Here is a 22,854-nt window from a genome sequence, read left to right on the forward strand (position 1 = left end):
GCCTTCAGAAACAATACAGATTATCATTATTATTAGGAAACAGATTGCAGTTACACTGTTTAATTTACTTTTAGATCCAATTTCCATTTGTTCAAAACGTGGAACAGAAGGAAAAACTGAAATATTTGTTTTCCATCGTCTCTTTCCCTTCTTTCCATTTCAACCCAGACCCGAAGCGGCTGGAACAGACGGAAACGTTCTGCGCGGAGGAGAACGAGCGAAGCACAGACACCTACTTGTTGTATTCAAGTTGCTCCAGGGAGAAAATGTGCTTATTGAAATATTCCTGAAGCTTCTCGTTTGCATAGTTGATGTTGAACTGCTCGAAGCGGTTAACCTGAGGGGAGCAAAATACTTCAAATTCCTGAGGTTTGTACATCAACCCAAAACTAAATGCACAAATAATACACGAATATCATGAATAGAGATACAAGATCATGTTGCAAAGCGTTTATTATTGATGAAGCGCTACAGAGAAGGTAGATGCAAACCTCAAAGTTCTCAAATCCAAAAATGTCGAGGATGCTGATGGACTTGAAGTCCTCCTTGCCCCGGATGCGGTGGTTCAGCTTGTGAATGATCCAGTTGAAACACTGAGAATAAAGTGCCATGGCCATGGAGTCCCTGGAGTCCACCGCCTGCAAAACCACACGGGTCATTCTGAGACAACAGGTCAAAGGTCTCAGCTACACTAACATTCACCCAGGCAGATATAAATCACCACAGGAATAAGCAGAACTGAAGCGCCAGTTCGTTTAGAACGATAAAGGATTTCTGGAAGTTTAATAGTGTAAACTGTCTTAAAGCCAGTGGACGGCGTTAGAGCTGAGGCGATGTGCTCCAATTTATTGGTTTGAGAGATAAAAGGCTGACTTTGTAACTGTGTCTATGTGACTCTGGAGGTTCAGGTCTGACTAAGCCCAGATTTCAGGCCTGATCAGCCGTTTATAACTGTCAGAGTGCCGACTCTCCATTGTTCCTCTTTAATAAAGAAACGGCTCCTTCACACATCGACTCGTCTCTGAATCAGAGCTTCAGCAGGTTTGTAGCGTTAACATTGTAATCTGTGTATCTACATAGTTATGGTAGCTAATCTTGTTTGTTGTAATTAAAAGCTTTTTGTTGATATTTGTCTTTTTAGCCTGAGCTGCACCACTTGCTGCTGCAGACTCTGACGGCCCTCATAAAGCAGCTCTGCAGCAGAAAGCTCAGTGAATGGCTGGACTTCGTCAGGAGTTTTAGTTAAAATAAAATAAATGCATCTTCTCCATGTATTGCTCGATGACCTCTGACCTGTTCGACTGTCAGCGGCGTGGAGATCTCCTCCCCCCTGAGGATCATGGAGCGGTGAGTCAGGACTTCGGCCAGCTGCTCCGAGTTCAGGCCCAGAAGTTCAGACGTCCAACTCAGAGCTGCAACAGAAAACAACAAAACCCACAAGTAGAGTAAACTCAGAAACTCTGGGAGGATTTCAAACATTCGCTATTCATGATAGATTTGATTTGTACAACCCAATGGAAAAACTTCCAGACATAATTAAAGATGCGGGACAGAGAGGAGCTGGTAGAGAAAATGGAACCAGGTGAGGATGAATTTTCCAACCTGATTTGGAGGCGACCTGAGCGCCGCCAGCCGTCATGAACTCGATGTTTCCTGCGTGCAGGATCCCCGCCAGGAGGCGCAGGACCTCCCGGATGTTCTCCTCTGTGAACTGCATGGTTTGCATCGCGTTCTGAAAACACAAAGACACGAAGAACCTCAGCATGAAGACCAGACGAGCTGCTGCTGCTGCTGCGTTATTAAATAAACTGCTTTGATTTCTTTGTCGCTTGGCATTATTTGCAGTCAGTATGTTCTCAGTTTTGGGGATTTTACTGGTGTAAGTTTATGAATAACTTATTAAACGTTAATAAGATACAACCTACGTGCTCTGAAGAGGGAAATAAAAAAGACAAGCAGCATGTATATGCACTGAAATTAATTAGAATAAAACATAAAGACAAGAAATCAGTTATATTTAAACCACCCTTAAAGTAACAGCACAGAATAAAGATCATTTCTCTTCCTAATGTTGAAGATTTGAGGCTTTTCTACTCAGACCAACTATGTGCTAAAACCAGACACTCAGGCGTAGTTTAGGTTCTGACTGAATGCGTCGGGTTGGTACCAGGACGTCCTGAAAGGTGCTGCTGTCGTTGATGGTCTTGTCCTCCGTGCAGCTGGACTGTCTCAGGTAGTGGTAGCTGTCAGGACGCGTCAACCCGAACGCCTCTGCAGAGACAAACAGAAAACCATCTGATCCTCCCTCACAAAATGAAATGTTACCCAAAGAAACCGTTTTCAAATGAACGTCATTTCTTTTGTTGGCTCGCCTCTTTGCTGGCTGCTGGCTCCTGCCAATATGGCGTAAAAGACGTGATAGTTTCTCTCTCCTGGGTTCTGCCGAACAACTCGGTTCTGAAGGGGATAAAGACAAATCCAGGGCAGAACATTATCATCTGTTGGTTTGTGTTTCTGAAATCTAAAATGATTGCAGAGGCGACTTAAGATTTCCAGACAAATGAGACGTTTTCACAAAGTTTTTGTGATGTTTTCTGAGTTTTAACGTTCAACATCAACTGTTGCTTTAATCAGACCATGAAGACTTAAACATCAGTGATAGTCGAGGCTTGGAAGAATCATAAACACTTACTTTTTCTAGCAGATCTTTCATCAGAAAAGAATCAAGTTAAGATACAAAACAGGCAAATATCTCAGCAGAGTTATAAAATTAATCAAAATGTCAGAAATGAATCCACAAAGACAATAACCGTCAATCAGTCATAATCTGGCTGCAAACCATAAAACTAAGGCTTACAAATATTAAAAACTGGTTTTAAAAAATCTAATCTTTCACTTTCAACAGATATCTGGAGGAAGCTTTTTCTGATTTAAACCACTTCCTGCTTTAATTTATCCAAAACCTTTTCCAGGTATAAAAACAGAAAATGAGTCTGAGTGCTTTAGAAAGGATACAGTCAACAATTCTTCCTCCCTGGATGTTTCCCTTCTGACTGAAATGCAGCTGGACGAACTTCCCGAAGCGGCTGGAGTTGTTGTTGTAGACGGTCTTGGCGTTTCCGAAGGCCTCCATGATGGGGCTGCAGAGAGAGAGAGAGAGAGAAAAGAGTCGTTAAGTCATCAGGCAGAAGGGGAGCCGGGAAGCGTTAGCCGGGTTAGCCGGGATGACGACCTGCTCTCCAGCAGCGCCTCCTCCACGTGCGACGTTTTGTCTCTGCAGGAAACCTCCAGCGAGTGTTGGCTCATGGCCGACAGGAACCTCAGGATCAGCTTGGTGCTTTCGGTTTTACCAGCTCCACTTTCTCCACTGGGGACAGAAAAACAAACATTTATACATTTACAGTTTATAGCGACTCAACCTGCTAGAATGGCAATAAAAAAAACAAACTTCAGGTCAGCTCCAGGGGATTTGTGTTGTTTACATGATTCACTGCTTATTTTTTTTTATCTCAGGTGGAAAAGTTATTAGAGCAAAAACTATGAAAACTACAAAAAATAACACAATGTTTATAAAGCACAACTCTGAACTTGACTCTAATGTGGTCCGATTTAAAAAACAACTTTTATTACAAGCAAAATGAAAATCTTTATTTGTTCCACTGCCAGCCTCCAGGTGGCGCCATAATGCTTCCCCCGTGGCGTCATATATTTACTGATACTTGTTTACATTTAACATCATCAGAAAATATCAGAATCTGTCTGTCAATTTAATTTGGCAAGAAAAAAAGTTAAATAAACTTACAAACACAAGTCGGCGCTTCACCAGACAGAAAGTAAAGTTTTTGATTCCCAAATGTAGGAAATTACGTCTTTGCTCTCAGAAACTCCTCATCCGCTGGATTCAGTTTGAGGCCTTTCTGTCCTCTTTGGGACTCAACTCGTCTCCTTCACTGTTTGATTAAACGCACAAAGTTCACTAAGCTATCAGGGAGTAAAATTAATAAAATGGCAGCCAAAATCAGAAGCAAAGCCTGGAGGACCGCCGGTCTGGACCAGGATGAGGGACTCTGTGGACCTTCAATAATCGCTCGTAATAAGTTTGGCTAAAATCAAACGCAGAAACTGAATGCAGGATTCAGCAACTCTTCAGTGTTTTTATGGTGAAGTTGTGGCTTCATTTTGCTGCTCTGAGACCCAAAATGTTTCTTTGGAGCTGAAATGAAAACTTGTTTTTGTATTTCAGCGGCTGAAAGGACAAAAATCGGATATGTTCATCACCATTTCAGGCTGCAACACAAACAAAAGCCATAAACTGCGTGTTACACTAAGCTGGCACTTAAAACAGCTACTCTCCTTTCACTGCGTTGATTACTATGATTTTGCATGTCCAACCATCCAGTGAGACATGTTGGACTGGTCTGTAATCACTGGTGTAGCGTGTCACTCCCAGCTACACACTTACTGACCAACACATGACACCGCCTGCTGGCTGCCCTCCTTCTGCTCTTATAAAGAAACAAACGTTGTCTTCATTTAAAGCAGCAGCTCTGAAACTTCGAGCAGGAGAGACGATGAAGTGCCGACTCCTCTGCTGCCGTCACAGACTCCAGAACAACCCGCCTTACCCGGGCTCCCGGTGGCGCTCCGGATTAACCAGGCCGGACTGCAGACTAAAAGTTTACACGTTTATTCCTTCGCCTTCCTTATCGAGAGAAATTCTGTCTTTAGGACTTTAAGTTAAAGCTACGTTAAATGATTGCTGCCTTCAGGTTTGTAAACATGTTTTGACAGTAAGTGACTTATCCGACTGCCCCTCTGGATAATAGTTGGGTAGATCCTTATAAAAGATAAAGTGGGAACTTTAAAGGTGACAGAAAGGAGGGAAAGCTGTAAGAAACAAAATGTCCAAGATGTATTTTATATTTAGACAGTCCAGTTTTAATCCCTCTATTTCTATAGTTTTCTCTATAAAACATAACAGTAAATAATGTTTCACTGCTATGCTGATGACACTCAGCTATGTTCATGTGTGCAGCTAACAGCAGCTAACAGAAGCTAACAGCAGCTAACAGCAGCTAACAGAAGCTAACAGCAGCTAACAGAAGCTAACAGAAGCTAACAGAATTTGTTTAGCAAATTCTGAGTAAACTTTTAAAATATGGCAAAAAAAAGAAGGAAAGAAAAAAGAAAATTGGGTTGTTTCCATCTGCAGGTTTGGACCAAATCAAACTTGATTCACAAAGTGCGATTAGCAGCTTAAGCCCTGTGTCGGTGTTGATGCTGCGATTAGCTGTAGTAAACAGGAAGTAAAGGATGCAAACCAGCATGGAAACGGACTTTTTTACACTTATATGTTGTTCAGTATGATATAAGTGACTGATTTCCAATTATATGTTAAGCATAGATTACATGATTATTATTAAATTGAATTGAACATGATTGTATATAGAGGGCTGCACAGTGGCGCAGTTGGTAGAGCTGCTGCCTTGCAGCAAGAAGGTTCTGGGTTCAATTCCCGGCCTGGGGTCCTTCTGCATGGAGTCTCCATGTTCTCCCTGTGCATGGTGGGTTTTCTCCAGGTACTCCGGTTTCCTCCCACAGTCCAAAACCATGACTGTCAGGTTAATTGGCCTCTTCAAATTGCCCCTAGGTGTGAGTGTGTGTGTGCATGGTTGTGTGTCTCTGTGTTGCCCTGCGACAGACTGGTGACCTGTCCAGGTGACCCCGCCTCTCGCCCGAAACGTTGGCTGGAGAGGCACCAGTACCCCTCCCGACCCCACTGAGGGAAAAAGGGTGCAAGAAAATGGATGGATGGATGATTGTATATAATTACAAGGATGAAGTGAAATATATTTAAGTGCAAGACATGATTTATTTGAATAGAAGAAGTCTTTTATTTTGAAGAATGCTTAAGTATCTAGTTCTGTTTTGTCACTATCTTGCTTTGTTGATATTTTGGTTGTCTTGGTTACGAACAGCTGTTGCCGTTATCAGCTGTTGCCGTTTTCTCTCTTCAATAAAGAACTGAACAGAAAGGTTCAGTAAAAGACGTACGAGCCTCCGTCTTGTTTGAAGAAGCTTCACTCCGTAACAGAAACATCTCAGAAAAACAGGCAGTCCTGTCCTCTGAACCGGAGGAATTACATTTCAGTTTCCAGAGTTTTGTGCCTCTGGTAAGGCACAGACCCACCGGTGGTTGGAGGCGTTTGCTACTTAAAGGTTTTTCTTACTCCCCTTCAGTGTGTTGTAATTTTTTTGGGGGGAAAAACCATGAACCACCTCAAGCAAGTATAAAAACTTTTGATCTTTTCTAAAAACCGTCTAACAGTTTAAGATGCTCACGTTTGTTTTGATGACATTTTCTCTCCTGGATGTTTTGCGATCTCCCTCTCTGTGAATTTGAGCCTTTTTAATTTGTTTTATAAAGTGTTTTGTATTCAAAGGAGTCATATCAATAAAAATTGGGCTCGCTCCAGCAGAAAAAAAGTCTAAAAGGACTGAGGGAGCTTGTGGCAAGTGCTGTTAAAAAGATGTTTGTGAAATTTTACTTTATAATTAAGTTTGAATAACGTGCAATGGTTAGATCCAGTCAGTAGAGAAGTATTCCCCATTGAAGTGGTGAAAACTGCTGTAATCTGCACGCTGTCAGGCGGTTCCAACATGTGCGTTGGGTTAACTGGTGTTCTTACACTCCATGACGCCTCGTTCCTACAGGGACAGGATGGTTCAGAACAGCCTGATGCAGCAGGAATACACAGAACTGCAGCAGCCGAGCAAACAGCTCCGGCTGAGTCGCTCATTCCCTGACGGCCTCTGCTGAGCATCGGTCAAGACTCCGGGTTTAAAAATGAAGCTGAACTTTCGCCTGTCAGCTGTGGATCAGGAAAAGGTTACGGTCCTGATGGAGAACAGGGCTGGAGGATGGAATAAACATTCAGGGCGTCTGGCTGCAGCTGAGGCGCGGTGGGATGTTATGACAGGACAGACGGAGGTTTGGAAACGCGAATGCAGGACGACTGTGAGCAGGGATTCAGGCTTCAGGTCACCACGCTGCAGGAAGACCCACAGGAACGTCCCGACAGCTACAACCTCCTATCGCACTCTAACGTCACCTTTAAAGCTTTTTGTGTTAAAAAATCTATTCAGTGAAATGTTTTATTAGAAAATTAGCCGTTTTTAAATACTTGTACAGCGTTTAAAAAAAGGAAATAAACTCTGACCTGCGACTTTACTTAAAAGCGATCTTAATCCCTGAGATTTCTGGATGTTTTCCTTTGGACCTTTTATGATTTCTCACAGTTTTTCTTGTGCAGTTTGTCTCAAAAACAAAAAATTAGAGGAAAACGTGACATTGATGTGTGACTTTTGCACGTTGCTACACAAACAGCAGGGATAATCAATGCTACACGACCAAAACTAGGTGGATTTTTTATTTTTTTTTACAGTGTTTTGACGTTTTCTCTCAAGGTTCTCACATGTTTAGGTTTTTGTAAATAGTTTAGACTATTGGGACGTCGGCTGTAACAGAGGTCCTTAAAGGTAACTCATTTAAAGGGCTTCTGGCAGCACACACACACACACACACACACACACACTGCAGGCCGTCTCTGGACCTCCACACGCTGCTGCCACCCCCCACCGGCAGGAAGGAGGGAGGATCAGACCCACCAAGCAGCATGTTGGACAAAGTGCCTGCACAGCTCTGGACCTCACCCAGACTCTTTGTACAAACACGGAGCTGCGGACTGCGTCCACTGAAAGAGTTTCTCAGAAACCGAGTCGAGTCGTGACTGAAAGTGAGAACGGTGTTATATAAGGAAAGAAAAGTGTTTTACAAGAAAACAGTGAAATGATCTTACTGAGATAAAACACCAGCTTGTTAGGCAACAAAGGAGATTAAGATTAAATTACTTCTTGCATGCACAGCTAAAGCCTCTCTGCAGGAGGCGGGCTGCATCCGACCCTCTGTTCAGATTTCGGGAGCAACTTCCTGGTTGCTCAGGCGCAGGCAACAAAACACAAACAGAAACTGTTTACACACAGAGCCAAGACCCAAAGAGGCCGAAGCTCAGCTGGCTTCCTGTCCCACAACCAGCTCCATTCAGCTCACAAAGGCCTTCGCTCACCTTCCCAACAGCAGCTTCCAGAAACAAAACGCCTGGTCTGACTTCACTCTAAAGTTTGATTCAACAGGAGGTCAGTTAGGATGACGAGTGTTTTTATTCACTTCTGAAGAAAATAAGAAATTATAATCAGTTGGTTCACTTTCTTGTGCTGAAGAGCTAATGTTGGCCAATTTTATGTATTTGTTGCCTAATTTCCAAAAAACATGATCAAATATCAAAACAATAAACAGAGTCTGTTGTGATAAGTTTGCATGAACATTTTTAAAGGAGAATAATTTCCAGTGATGGTTTTAAACAGTTTAAAAGACGCAGGTTTTACTTGGGAACATTTCAGTAATGAATGTTTTCTACTTGGCTCAGAGAGAACAAGGCAGGTTTCCTCTGGAGGTCGGAGGTTTGGCTGGGATCCAGCTCAGTTCAGCTCCGTTTTTTTACATTTGGATTTTTGGACATTTCTTATTTTCTAATTTTCTTTTCCCCCTTCATCCATCCATCCATCCATTTTCTTGCACCCTTGTCCCTCAGTGGGGTCAGGAGGGTTGCTGGTGCAGCTAACGTTCCGGGTGAGAGGCGGGGTCACCTGGACAGGTCACCAGTCTGTCGCAGGGCAACACAGAGACACACAACCATGCACACACACTTTCACACCTAGGGGCAATTTGGAGAGGCCAATTAACCTGACAGTCATGTTTTTGGACTGTGGGAGGAAACCGGAGTACCTGGAGAAAACCCACCATGCACAGGGAGAACATGGAGACTCCATGCAGAAAGACCGGGAATCGAACCCAGAACCTTCTTGCTGCAAGGCAACAGCTCTACCAACTGCACCACTGTGCAGCCCCCTTCTCCCCCTTTACTATAAACAAAAAAAACCATAAAATAAAATAAAATACAGAATTAAACTTAGCTGACAGCAGCCAGTACTTATTTATGAGAGAAAACAATTCAGTCTACAGAAATTATTGATATTTTACAAGTGATTTGTTTAAATTTGACTTCTTTCAGTTTTAGAATAACGGTCGTTCTTTCAAGCACAAATATTTTCTGTAAATCCTGATCAGACAGTTTAGTGGAGACTTTATGTTACAGAATAATTCAGAGTTTTACATGAAGGTTTCGTCTTAACGCATTAAAGCGTCTGACAGCAGCTGAACTTCCTTCCAAACAATTCAGAGAAATGATAAGAAACAAACATTTGAGGAGTTCTGCATTATTAATGCAACCTTTATGTGAGCAAAGAAAAGCGAATCAGATGTAAATTAGATTCCAAGTAAAAGACGCTGAAGCTTTTATTACTGTGATGGATGACGCCGTCTCAGAGTTTAAGACCTTTACAGAAACTTCTATCTTATTAAACCTTTATTAAATCTGGGAGTTTGGATCTGAATGTATAACTTTCTGCCCTACAGACATAATTATAGTATGGAAATGAATGTTGTACAAAGTGAACTTGCACAACAAGGACAGTGCAGCACGAAAACGGCATCCTGACTAAGAGGTCAAACTTGTTGTAAGAAGTTATGAGTGCCTGTTAAAACGCTGCGTCCGTCTCGTGTTGCACCTGAAACCAACGCGGTGGGACGTTTCCCTCCACGCCGTCCGGCCTCCTTTGTTCTGATCCATTCCTTCCTTTAGTCACAGTTAACTTGTGACCGGGTGGAAACGAGGCAGAACCGAATCTCAGCAGATCCCCAGAGGAAAAGCTCTCAGGCATGTTTTCGCTGCTGGGCCTTCCTGACCCCAGATGCCTGACTAATTAACCAGGACCGAGACCACTGCGCTGACCTCACGCTCCACCTCTGGGGTCAAGAGGTCAGGGACAAAGTGCCGGTCTGGGTCTGACGGCTGCATTCAGCTCTGCACTGGAGGCTTGGATCTGATTAAAATGAGGATTCAGGATGTTCCTCTTATTAAAAACAAATAAAATCCTGATGTTTTCCAACCTGTTTGAGGATTTAATGAACCTGCAGAGGTTCGGCTGCCTGCGTCTTTAAATAATTAGCAACAATGAAGACATGGTGAGTTATTATCCCTCACAGTTTGCATATCCGGCGTACAGATGTCAGCGCAGATTGAGTTTCATCCGTCGTTTTAATCTGAAGAGCTTTTTGCAAAGAGCTTTAGCAAAACTGAGCTCATGTGTTCAGTGAGGGAGATTCCTGCTGCCGACTCGTTTCAGACGGAACGGGTCTGGACTCGGTTCTGACCGTCTCAGCAGGAAGAGCCATTTCTGGGCAGCAAAGAACAGGACGTCGTTTTTAAAGTGAAGTTTCTGTGTTCCACAGTGTTTAACCTTTGCAGTCGAGGTCTAAATGGCCGTCCCAGTCTCTCTTCTCTGTGCTCGCTATGAAGCCATGTAGCGATAGCTAGCAAAACTGCTACTACCCCTACACACACCACGAACTCTAACTAACACACTTATAGTCTAAAAAACCCATCGAAACACTCTTAGTAAAATCCACAGCATCGCTAGTCTCTTGCCGTATCCAAATTCCCCCCCCCTCGTCTCTCTCCGCGTGTCTCCGTTCTACCTAGCAACAGACCGTCAACACATTTTCATTGGTTGTTTCGAAATGTGGTACATTTAGACCCCACAAAATAAGGCGGAAATGATCGATCTTATTTCTGGCTTTATTTTGAAGTAAATAACCACAAAACCAATATAAAAACACCACTTTTATAAAGTTTGAAGTCCGTGCTGTCCAGCAGAGTCGAAATGAAAACTCGGTATGCCGTCTGTTATTACGAAGCCTTATTAATGCGTCACATGATTGTACGCCGCACGGCGAGCAGCGACTGCATATTAAACTGTTAGTTCTGAGTAAACTTGTTGTTTTTTCTACAGTCTTTGCACAAACACACAAATACACAGAGTTTGGAAACCATGTGGGATTTGCTAGTCGTTGCTCTCACTGAACAGGCTAACTAGCAAAACAAGCTAATAATGTATTTCTTCTGAATTTCACATATTAAACTGAATAATGTTTTGTTGTTGTACAGTTTGTGGAGGATTGGATTAGGACAATTCAATGTGAAAAAGAAAAACTGCACTGCTGTGTTTTGTACGCCTGGCAGCCATATTGGATTTTGAGACCAGGTTTGTTGACAAGCCTTTGTGTCTGTTTCTTTGTTAACTTTTTAAAGTGCCTGGATTTGCTTGAGACTTTCCCAACTGAGTGTCTGATTTCTCCGTTTTTCATGAAGTTTGAGCTGAAACCAGAGGATGAACAGAACCAGGCCTGTCAAAACGCCGCCTTACCGCCAAACGGAGACTTTAAAGTTTTTAAAAACCCTGGAGGCCAAACAGGAAGCCGAGTTTAAAACTGACTCTTTCACAGTGTGTGAATTAAAATGTGACAAAAGCAACCGTAGACGTTGGTGTAGGAGAAATATTCCTTAATATTCCAGCGCCAAATGGACAAATTAGAGGGAAATTATAAAAGAGGATGCATGTTAAACGGTTTAGGATGATGAGTTTGAATATCTTCATCTCTCTAAAACCGAAGCTCAGTTTGTATGAAAGACAGTTTCCCAGTGGTTCTGGTGCTGACGATGGGTAAAACAGAGATTAAATGGTTCTGATGAGGAGGTCCGACCTCCAGTGCAGGACCCTTCCAGCAAACGGGAGCTGACCCAACAGCCTGATGCTAAGCGCTCGGGGTGCTGCCGCTGTCCTGGTTCCGGACCGGCTCCGGGGATCAGCCCAGTTCACCCACCAGAGGCTCTGGGAGGCGAAGGCGCCGTGTCGGCAGACGTGGCGCCTCACAGTTTCTCCTGAAGGTTCTGGAAAGTTCAATTAAGATCCGTTTCACCAAAGAGGGAGAACCTGCCCTTCACCAGGCCGGGCCGGTTCTGTTCAGCTGAGCCAACAGAACCTGCTGCTGTAAAAATGTACCTTAGAGCCTGAATCTGCTGTTTATTGCTCAATTAGCTAGAAAAAAATAGCCTTTGCTGCGTTTAGTGAATTTTGAAGGATTTCCAAGAAATGTTGTGCTGCGAATGGCTTTTTGCGTAAGTGAGCAATAAAACCTCCCAGGACTCGCGCAGCCGTGCGGTTGGTTGCAGGTAGGAACCGCAGACTGGCATTCATGAGCTGTAATGAGCAGATGGTCTCATGTTGGAGCTGGTTTCTTCATCCTCCTCCTCCTCTTTCACACCAGCTCCCGTTTCGTTCGCCTGGATCTGATTACCAACATTCCCTAAATCCGAAGGGAAGCTTCCGGCCCGGCTGGAAGTGCCAGCCTGCGGATTTATAGCTCCTCTTCCTCTCTGTACGGGGGGCGACCCGGCATGTGCCACGTTTTATGGGGGGTCCGATCCGGGTTTTCCTGGCCTGCCATCAGCAGAGACGCTTCTGAGGGTCAGTGACCACCGGAACCGGTTCCGGTTCTGGAGCAGCTGTGCAGAACTCTGTTCAAATGACTGGAGGCAAAACGACTGAAAGGCTGACAGAAACCGATGAAACAACAGCAAAGTTCAGGACGCGATCCGAGCCACGCAGCATGCTGGTCCAACAGAACCGACCAGAACCAGCATGCTGGTCCAACAGAACCGACCAGAACCAGCATGCTGCTCCAACAGAACCGACCAGAACCACAGTAACACGCAGCATGCTGGTCCAACAGAACCGACCAGAACCACAGTAACACACAGCATGCTGGTCCAACAGAACCGATCAGAACCACAGTAACACGCAGCATGCTGCTCCAACAGAACCGACCAGAACCACAGTAAAACGCAGCATGCTGGTCCAACAGAACCGATCAGAACCACAGTAACACGCAGCATGCTGCTCCAACAGAACCGACCAGAACCAGCATGCTGCTCCAACAGAACCGACCAGAACCAGCATGCTGCTCCAACAGAACCGACCAGAACCACAGTAACACGCAGCATGCTGGTCCAACAGAACTGACCAGAACCACAGTAAAACGCAGCATGCTGGTCCAACAGAACCGACCAGAACCACAGTAACACGCAGCATGCTGGTCCAACAGAACCGACCAGAACCACAGTAAAACGCAGCATGCTGGTCCAACAGAACCGATCAGAACCACAGTAACGCAGCATGCTGCTCCAACAGAACCGACCAGAACCAGCATGCTGCTCCAACAGAACCGACCAGAACCAGCATGCTGCTCCAACAGAACCGACCAGAACCACAGTAACACGCAGCATGCTGGTCCAACAGAACCAACCAGAACCACAGTAACACGCAGCATGCTGGTCCAACAGAACTGACCAGAACCACAGTAAAACGCAGCATGCTGGTCCAACAGAACCGATCAGAACCACAGTAACACGCAGCATGCTGGTCCAACAGAACCGATCAGAACCACAGTAACACGCAGCATGCTGGTCCAACAGAACCGACCAGAACCACAGTAAAACGCAGCATGCTGGTCCAACAGAACCGATCAGAACCACAGTAACGCAGCATGCTGCTCCAACAGAACCGACCAGAACCAGCATGCTGCTCCAACAGAACCGACCAGAACCAGCATGCTGCTCCAACAGAACCGACCAGAACCACAGTAACACGCAGCATGCTGGTCCAACAGAACCAACCAGAACCACAGTAAAACGCAGCATGCTGGTCCAACAGAACCGATCAGAACCACAGTAACGCAGCATGCTGCTCCAACAGAACCGACCAGAACCAGCATGCTGCTCCAACAGAACCGACCAGAACCAGCATGCTGCTCCAACAGAACCGACCAGAACCACAGTAACACGCAGCATGCTGGTCCAACAGAACCAACCAGAACCACAGTAACACGCAGCATGCTGGTCCAACAGAACCAACCAGAAACACAGAGCCGTTTGGAAAACTGCAGCCGGAAAGATTTTCAGAACCGAGGAGGAACCGACGTCCAACAGGACCAACGTTTGGACCGACAGACGGAGAGTAAAAGGAGTAAACAGACATTTATGCACCAATCAGTAACTGCTGCTTTAGTTAAATCCACCTAATCAATTCATCTGTTACTTTTATTGTTTCATCATTTATTTTCCCTTCTTATATGTTAATACATTTATATACTTCTCTGTTTTTTCCATTTTGTTTTTAAGATTTTCTAAATTACTTTGCTTGGTAATTATTAGTTTGTAATTATCTTATAATTATTTAGATATCTATTTAGTTTATTTACATGTTTACGTTTGTAGGGCCTGAGACCCGCTCATAACTGTTTGCTGTTGTCGTTTTTATTTGATTTTGGAAAATATATCTGCATGTATTTATTTTTTCCGTTTGAAAATAGTTCATTTGCATAATTAGCCGTTTTGTTTTCACAAAACCTGTGTTGGATTTAATCAGGACGTGAGTTTTGTTTGCTTCTTGCACCGATGCAGCTGCTGTTCTCCCAGCGTCTTTATTTTATTCTGTGTTTGAACCATGAACCTGACGCTGCTCTCCGACTGCCAGCTGCTGGAGGAGCCTAGTTAAATCCTCCACAGACCCAGTCAGACGTCGGACCTCCTTGCCAGGCAGAAAAAAACCCTCAGGCTCTTTCTTTCTGCTCCGCCCTGCAATTATTCCCAGCTTCACACATCCATCATTTACAGGCCGACCGAAGCTCCAGAAAGTTCCTGTTTCTACCGCCAGGATGAATTCAACAGGTCCAGATCTACACTTTCAGCTGGACCAGAAGATGCTCCGGAGCTGAAAAACAAAAACAAACTGCGTCCGAGCAGCTCCTGTGCTGCAGCCGCCACTTTAACATTCAACACTTTAACCACAGCTTTGAAGACGAGCGTTTTACCAGGACACACGTTTGGGACGAAGGGCGTCAGAGATCCAAACACAGAGTTTACATCCACTGAACAACTGGAGACACGTTTATCTGATGTTCTGCTTACATGTCTGCTACATCAAATCAAAGTATTAAAAACAACCATGAAGATTTATCTAGTCTTATATTTACATATGCAAAAATATCATAAGCAGGTAGTTAAAGTTATTTGCAGCACAAGGTAGAGTGCCTTCTCCGGGTCAGGGGGGTCGTCCTGCCTCAAGTGGAGGAGTTTAAGTATCTGGGGATCTTGTTCACGAATGAGGGAAGAAGGGAACGGGAGATCGACAGGCGGATTGGGGCAGCGTCTGCCGTGAAGCGGGCGCTGTACCGGTCCGTCGTGGTGAAGAGAGAGCTGAGCCAAAAAGCGAAGCTCTCGATTTACCGGTCGATCTACGTTCCCACCCTCATCTATGGTCATGAGCTTTGGGTCATGACCGAAAGAACGAGATCACGGATACAAGCGGCCGAAATGGGTTTCCTCCGCAGGGTGGCTGGGCTCTCCCTTAGAGATAGGGTGAGAAGCTCGGTCATCCGGGAGGGACTCAGAGTAGAGCCGCTGCTCCTCCACGTCGAGAGGAGCCAGTTGAGGCTCGGGCATCTGGTCAGGATGCCTCCTGGACGCCTCCCTGGTGAGGAGTTCCGGGCACGTCCCACTGGGAGGAGGCCTCGGGGAAGACCCAGGACACGCTGGAGGGACTATGTCTCTCGGCTGCCCTGGGAACGCCTTGGGATTCCCCCGGAGGAGCTGGAAGAAGTGGCTGAGGAGAGGGAAGTCTGGGCCTCCCTTCTGAAGCTGCTGCCCCCGCGATCCGACCCCGGATAAGCGGAAGAAAATGGATGGATGGATGGATGGATGAATTTATCTCTGATTTTACTAAATTATATAAGATTTTTTAATCTCTTACCCAGAAAAGTTTGTCAGCTGTTTGTTATTTTGGGTAATTTATATGAAATCTTGCCAGGTGTCTGTGGGGTTCTCCAGGGCTCCGTCTGAGGCCCACTTCAGTTCCTTCACATTCATTTTTATTACACGGCATCACAGAAAAATGTTTTTTTGAAAGAAAAGTTTCTGATTTAGCTGTTAAAATCCACAACATTTAAATATGCAACATTTGAAACACATTTTGCATTGAGCTGACTGGACTAAAGGGTTAATGCTGGGTTTTACAGTGCGTGCCTTGGAAAGCTCAGGCTGACATTTGCTCTGTTTTAGCAGACAGTAAACCACCAGGTTGTGTTTTAGCTGAAGCTACAGTAAAAGGTCACGACTGCGGTCTGTGGTCAACCTCGCTGCTCTGCTGTCATGGAACAAAAACACAACCAAACGCCTTCCTTCGCCTTCAGGTCACGTTCTGAGCTACGCTGATCGTTTTATAAACCCCAGGCCTCTAAAATGAGTCTAAAACGCGTTAAATCCATGATTTCCTTCCTGAAGAGCTGAAGCTTTGTTGTAGCAATAAAAGTCAGAGGAATCAGTGAGACGTGAAGGAACACAAAGCAGCTCTGCAGACAGAAACGCAGCTTTGTGCAGCAGTGGGACGTGTTTGTGTTTACGCCCGCTCTGCCGCGCCACGGCGCTTATTCCTGCCTCCGACCGACATCCTGCCACACAAAAGGCCTTTCTGCTCCCCGAACAGAAGGACGGAGGCAAATTGCACCAGCAGACGACCGAGGGACCATGTGAGGACAGGCTGCATGCGGCGGCACGAAGCCCTTCAGAGCGTCTCGCTCACAGGACAGCAGTTCTACTGGGTTCGACTTCTACCGGGCCGAAGACGGTCAAGACAAACTTTCCATTGAAATACATCTCTGACCCGCGGCGTTGAGTTCTTCATTCACAAAGATCCAAACATAACGACACCTCCACTGACGTTAACAGGTTCTTATGGCTCCATTTTCTGGCTTTTCTCTGATCTGAGACGCTGCGTCCATCAGCTTCAACCTCACAGACGAGTCACAGGATAAATATCAACGTCTGATGAGTCAAAGCTTTTAAAAACATTAAATGCTTAAATGTGATGCTGATAATGTCCTACAAATGGTTATTTCTGTAATAAACTTATTAGAAAACATGTTTTTACCATTTTATGTGTGAAAAACATGTTTTACATGCGTTTGTTTGTAAGGGTCTATATGTTTTGATTATTTCCTTTTAGAAATGCATCTTGTTTACATTCATACTAATATCTTTATTCTCATAATTTACTTTTGGAATCATATTAAATAATTTAAGTCTCGTTTGTCAGATTAAAAGAACTTTTTGAAAATAAGAACCTTTTATGACGTATTAAACTTTTCATTAAAACCACGTTTCTGTAATTAAACTGGTTTGCTGTAATATTCCAAGTTTAATGTTATTTTTTAATTAACTAAGTGGAAAATCACCGTAATTAACATTATCATCCATTTGTGTGTAATCTATATATCAGAATATTGAATAATATTCAAATTTATTGAATTGTTCTGTCGAGCTGCCATTTCTAAAAATAACAAACTTACAACTTACGTCATTTTGCATCTTTTTGTTTGAGTATTTTATTAATTTATTACACAGAAACCGAAGCAGCTCTTAACTTTATGGGTTGTAAAACGTGTTTAGGTTGATTTTAAAGGCGCCACATGCGTCTGATTATCCGATGAAGCGGCCGGCTTTCAACTCAACGGCGGCTAATTGTCAGAAAACTGCTGGACTCTCGCCTCCAGCAAAAGGCTGAGACTCGCCAACCGTCTGCAGCGTTTCAGCTCCGGCCAAAATGAGCGACAACAACACGACTTCCCGCCCAAACAGGCTGAAATAAATCATCTGCAGCCGACGCATCGACTTCCTCCCACCAAACGGACAAACGTCTGGTGGAGGGACAGGCTTACGACGCCACAGCCTGCTTTTATGCACACTTTTATATAATCATACGTATTTTGGGAAAATTACAGCTGTTTGTTGCAGTTTTTACTGAAAGCTGGCGTAGCAGAGACCACACAGCTGGACTGAGCTGCCAGGGAACAAGGATTAGCTGTTAGAGATGCCAGGTGAGGTTTGGTGGACAAACGTTTTATTTATGTTAAAGAAAAAAATATCTGAAGGGGCGATTTTACTCAAAATGAGCAGATTTATCTTCGCTCAGATCAGGTTACGTTTATCTGTGTAGCCGATTTCAGCAGCAGGTCAGACGCCATAAAACATCATGTAGTCATCAAAATCATCATAAATATCAAATATACTGATCAAAGTTACTGCTAATCAAAAGCAGGTCTGACCAGGACTTAAAGGAGCTCAGTGTTTCGGCTGTTTTTCAGTTTTCTGGAGTTTTGACCCAAAGCAGCAGATCTTCAATCCGTTCAGTGATTAATAAACTACCGGCAGAGGCTTAAGGTCTGTTCCTTGAGTGAAAACTGGGCGATGTGCTCCAGCTTCCTGGTTTTAGTCAGAACTCCAGCAGCTGGAGCTTTTGGGCAGAGCTGTGAAGTAATGAATGTGACTAAAGATAAAAACATGGATGAGTTTCTCTGATGCTGAGACATCAGCCCTGTAATCCTGGACATGTTCTCCAGGTGATCGAAGGCCGACTTTGCAACTGTCTTTATGTGACAGCTTGATTAAGGATCCAACTAAACAATCCAAAGTGATTCTCAGCTTTTATGTATTTGTTTTCCTGAGTCTCGGTGAGGGCTGCACAGTGGCGCAGTTGGTAGAGCTGCTGCCTTGCAGCAAGAAGGTTCTGGGTTCGAATCCCGGTCTTTCTGCATGGAGTCTCCATGTTCTCCCTGTGCATGCGTGGGTTTTACTCCAGTTTCCTCCCACAGTCCAGAAACATGACTGTCAGGTAAATTGGCCTAGGTGTGAGTGTGAGTGTGCATAGTTGTGTGTCTCTGTGTTGCCCTATGACAGACTGGCGACCTGTCCAGGTGACCCCGCCTCTCACCCAGAACGTTAGCTGGAGAGGAACCAGCACCTCCCGACCCCACTGAGGGACAAAGGTGTAAGAAAATGGATGGATGGAGTCTCGGTGATTCAGTGGAACAGACCGGGATGACCCACCTGATCAGGACGCACTGGTTCTGCTGCCTCCTCCACAGCGAGCGGTAGCAGTCGTTGGCCACGGCGAAGATGTGTGGAGAGATCTCGCCGAGGTGGTGGCGGCTGTAGAGCTCGATAGTGGGCCGGTCGTACAGGCCGGGCAGCGGCTGGTACGGGTTCACCGCGGCCAGGATGGAGCCGATGTACGTCTGAGGAGAGAGGAGCGGTGAAGACAGGCGACATGCAGCTGAGGAATGACTGGAAATCAGGGTGTGAAAATGTTCAAGGCTTTACTTTACAAGAGTTTACAAATCTAGAAACTCTGAGGTTCTGCACAAAGCCTGAGCGACCAACATTCAGACGTTTGTGACCTTTTGCTTTTCTTTCCCCAAACCTCTGCAGCAGTAGATTGCTCCAAACCAGCGTCACATTTCAGAGTTCAAAGCAAAACGAACCAAACTGCTGAAATAGAAGCTTGTGAAGCCAAAATATGTCTTGGCTGCAGCTTCGGTGCTGCGGCGGTGACTAAGAGGAATAAGAAAAAGCAAACGTCTGCATGAGGAAACGGCTGGATAATGCTCTGAAACGCTGCAGCAGCAGAGCCAACCCAACCAGAAGCAGCTGTTCTGAGAAGACTTTGCTTGTTTCCTGGAGAACATCAGAGGAAAACAGCATGAAGACCAAACACAGCGGAAAAGACAAGCATGAGCTGATCACTCCATCATCTGGTCTGGATGGGAGAGTAAGGAGAATAGAAACGACGTCAGACACGTGGAAGACGCTGCTCAGGCCAGACACTAAAAACAGAAAATCTGGCAGAAAACATGAGGGGAAAAGTTTCGTTCCTGAGTCTGAAATCCATTTATTGCTTCTGTGCAGCAGGGAAAGAGAAGCTGGTGAAGTTGGATGATGGATGGAGTTGAACCCTGGAGGTGGAGGCTCACCTGCCGGTCACTAAACTTTTTCACATTAACACAATATGAAAAATGTTTTGAACACATTTACAATAAAAACACAGAATAAAACTGGTGAGTTTTCTCCAAGTAAACAGTTTTTATCTTGTTATTGTTAACGGGGACATTTTACTAGATTCTGTCCTGATCAGATTCAGGATGTTTTCTATGATGCAACCTGGACTGAAAGTGAAAATCTCATTACAGCAGTAAGAGCACACCGTTCCCATGACAACAGATTAAGGCAGGGAGAATCAATCGATGCCTCAAGGAGGAGAAGAAGAAGAAGAAGAAACGTAGGAAAAGCAGGTGGGACATTTTGATCTGGAGAACATCTGAGTTCTCTGAGGTCAAACAGCTCGACGTTCTGAGACCTGAAACCGTCTGAGACAAACGGACAGACAGACAGACAGACAGACAGACAGACAGACAGACAGACAGACAGACAGACAGACAGACAGACAGACACAAACAGACAGACTGGCTGCTGGCTCTTAGCTTCCTCGCTCTGCAGTGTTGGCCATTAGCTTACACACCCAGAGACAGAGGTTTTCTGCTCAGTATTAATATTTCATTCCTTTAATGGAGTTCATTCCTTCAGTTTCCCTCCTCCTATAAGATCAAACTGCTTTGTTCTAGTGTTTATGGTTCCAGGAAGAACCGACTGGAAACACTTCAAGGTTTCCTCAGGACAGAAGCAGCAGCTTCTGTCTGCTGGTGTCTGTTTTCCAAAGACCAACTAACGACACAGACACAGACTAAACTCTGCATGCGTCCACCCACAGCTCCGACCGGTGAGGCAGCAGGAGCTGCAGACGCAGGATGAACGGATCCACTGCTGCTGCTGCAGCTGCTGCTGCTGCAGCTGCTGCACGGCGGAGGAAACCTTCCTGATAAATTCCTCTGGGAGATAAAAGTCTCTCACCTGGTGGTCACAGTCTAGATCATCTGGTTGTGATGCTAACTGCAGCCTGCTGGTTGCTAACTCCTAAAATCTGCTCCCTTAACTCAAACCATTTCTTAGATATTAATCCCTGACTGCAGACGTTGTGACAGTATTTCATCCTGACAGATGACAACATGCTGAAACTCCGCCGGAGCAAATAGATCTACAAAGCAGATTCTATCTTCTGCTGTTCTACGTTTTTTTATTCTCTTTCTCTTTCAGCTTCATAAACTGTTTCTGTAGAAAGCCTGAGTTTTACCTGAATACAGTTTGTTTTTACCTTTTGTTATAAAACAAGGTTTCCAGCTTTGCCACTTAGAATGAGCAAACGTCACATCTTCAGCACTTGACACACAATTATGAAAAGTTTTTCCTTTCTCTAAGGATTACCAACTTAAACTGTGTGAGAAAATTGCAAGGAAATGTTGATTTTATTGCAGAAGGAGAACAATGTTGCCATGAACTTTCAGACTCTTATTCTGCAGCCGTCACCATCCTGGTTTGTTTTATAATGAAAATAAGAAACATATATATATATATATATATATATATATATATATATATATATATATATATATGTATTCATCAGTCTCCCATCTCACACTAACATGCTATAAGAGTCTGAAATGGAGAAGCTGAACATAAACACATTTTTTTTCTTCCTGCGTTGCTTCATTCCTTTCACAGTAAATCATAAAAATGCATAAACACATAGTTCCATGTGTGTGTAAAACAGCAGGTGAGTGTAATTTTTATGCACTTTTATTTCCTCGTTTTGAAATGAGAACTATTTACGAGCGAACATGAAGCCAGAATCGGTCCGGCTCCATCATGGCCGACTGACCTACATTCAGCCCAGATGCAAATCCACTGGAATGAACGTTGAGTATTTACATGACAAACACGGGCCCAGACCGCGGGGGGAGGTCTGCACCGCCGCACAATGGATCACAGCTCAGGCAGAGCTGCATGCAAACACAGCGCGGCCGGCGTCTCAGGTGACAGAGGTAAAGGGACGAAGCCGGGACGCGTTTCCTCTGCGGCAGGTAGAAACAGGTGACAGTTGGTCTCTGCAAATGATTTTTAGGATTTCAAATCCTATTTGGTAGTAATTAGCAAAAACACACAAAGAAATGTCTGGTAATTAGAAGTCATCATTGTTCGTGTTTGATCCGATTCACAGTTTGACTGAAATTGTAAGAGTTAAATGCAGGTTTAAAATCAGGGATCATGGATAATTTATTCACTCCAGGATGAATAAATTACACATTTTTATCCACAGGCGGACAGAAAACTCAACTTCTGACAAGTTACCCAATCAAACTACCAACACACACACACGCACGCACGCACGCACACACACACACACACACACACACGCGCACACACACACACACACACACACACACACACACACACGTTTTTATGGCAGCTAACAGCATTGCTGATTCTTATGACTCGATCTCACTTCACACCTGCTCTCCGACTCGGCTCTGAATACTTTTCCTTAACAGCCTCAGAGAAATAAAACTGAAATGACCAGAAGCAAAATCAGACCAGATTTCAAAAGATCGTCTGAAAAAGGTTTAAATTTAGTTTTCTATTGTGTAATTTTGCTTTTTAAAGTATCCTTGAAGTTTTTGCAAAAAACAACAAAAAAAAAATCTGACAATATTTAGAAAAATACAAGACGTAGCTGATTCATTACAGAAGTTACAACTGCAGGAAGGTTTGCTGAATAAACAAACTGGCTGCTGTGAGCTCCTTAAATACAAACGTCAGCTAAAGGATCAGCTTTTTCAGAGTGAGTCACGCTGCTCAACAAACTCTGCTGTCCGTTCGGTCCTGACAGAGTGACATGCTGTTAAGTGTTGCAGAAAAGTGTCAAACATTTTCTGTTGCTTTAACTGTAATGATGATCCGAGTCGCTTTCAGGTTCTGCTTCCCTGAACCGGAATCCACTGGGAAACATGTCAGGAAAGACCCGTTTGGTTCGACACCAGTCTCTGTGTTCACC

General features: G+C 44.4%; 2 protein-coding genes across 6 annotated transcripts in view; one reads left to right on the top strand and one right to left on the bottom strand.

Annotated features, from left to right (window-relative positions):
• Positions 1-22,854, bottom strand: part of myo10 (myosin X) — a 121,849-nt gene that overhangs the window by 48,191 nt on the left and 50,804 nt on the right. For all 5 annotated transcript variants that reach the window (XM_081598111.1, XM_081598112.1, XM_081598110.1 and 2 more), the window contains 10 exons: positions 18,960-19,147; positions 3,233-3,367; positions 3,016-3,140; positions 2,693-2,706; positions 2,373-2,457; positions 2,168-2,271; positions 1,603-1,732; positions 1,294-1,412; positions 492-638; positions 237-337 (listed from right to left, as the gene is read on the bottom strand). In XM_081598111.1, the coding sequence (XP_081454237.1) occupies positions 237-337; positions 492-638; positions 1,294-1,412; positions 1,603-1,732; positions 2,168-2,271; positions 2,373-2,457; positions 2,693-2,706; positions 3,016-3,140; positions 3,233-3,367; positions 18,960-19,147 (1,148 nt within the window). The remainder of the gene's footprint in view (positions 1-236; positions 338-491; positions 639-1,293; positions 1,413-1,602; positions 1,733-2,167; positions 2,272-2,372; positions 2,458-2,692; positions 2,707-3,015; positions 3,141-3,232; positions 3,368-18,959; positions 19,148-22,854) is intronic.
• The window catches only part of dnajc1 (DnaJ (Hsp40) homolog, subfamily C, member 1), a 274,202-nt gene continuing 252,720 nt past the window's right edge, over positions 1,373-22,854 (top strand). Inside the window, exon 1 of the mRNA XM_081598115.1 lies at positions 1,373-1,377. The gene's annotated coding sequence lies outside the window, so the exon portion shown is untranslated. The remainder of the gene's footprint in view (positions 1,378-22,854) is intronic.

This window comes from Poecilia reticulata, chromosome 17 (genome assembly GCF_904066995.2).
Source record: "Poecilia reticulata chromosome 17, P_reticulata-male-v2, whole genome shotgun sequence".
Taxonomy (NCBI): Eukaryota; Metazoa; Chordata; class Actinopteri; order Cyprinodontiformes; family Poeciliidae; genus Poecilia; species Poecilia reticulata.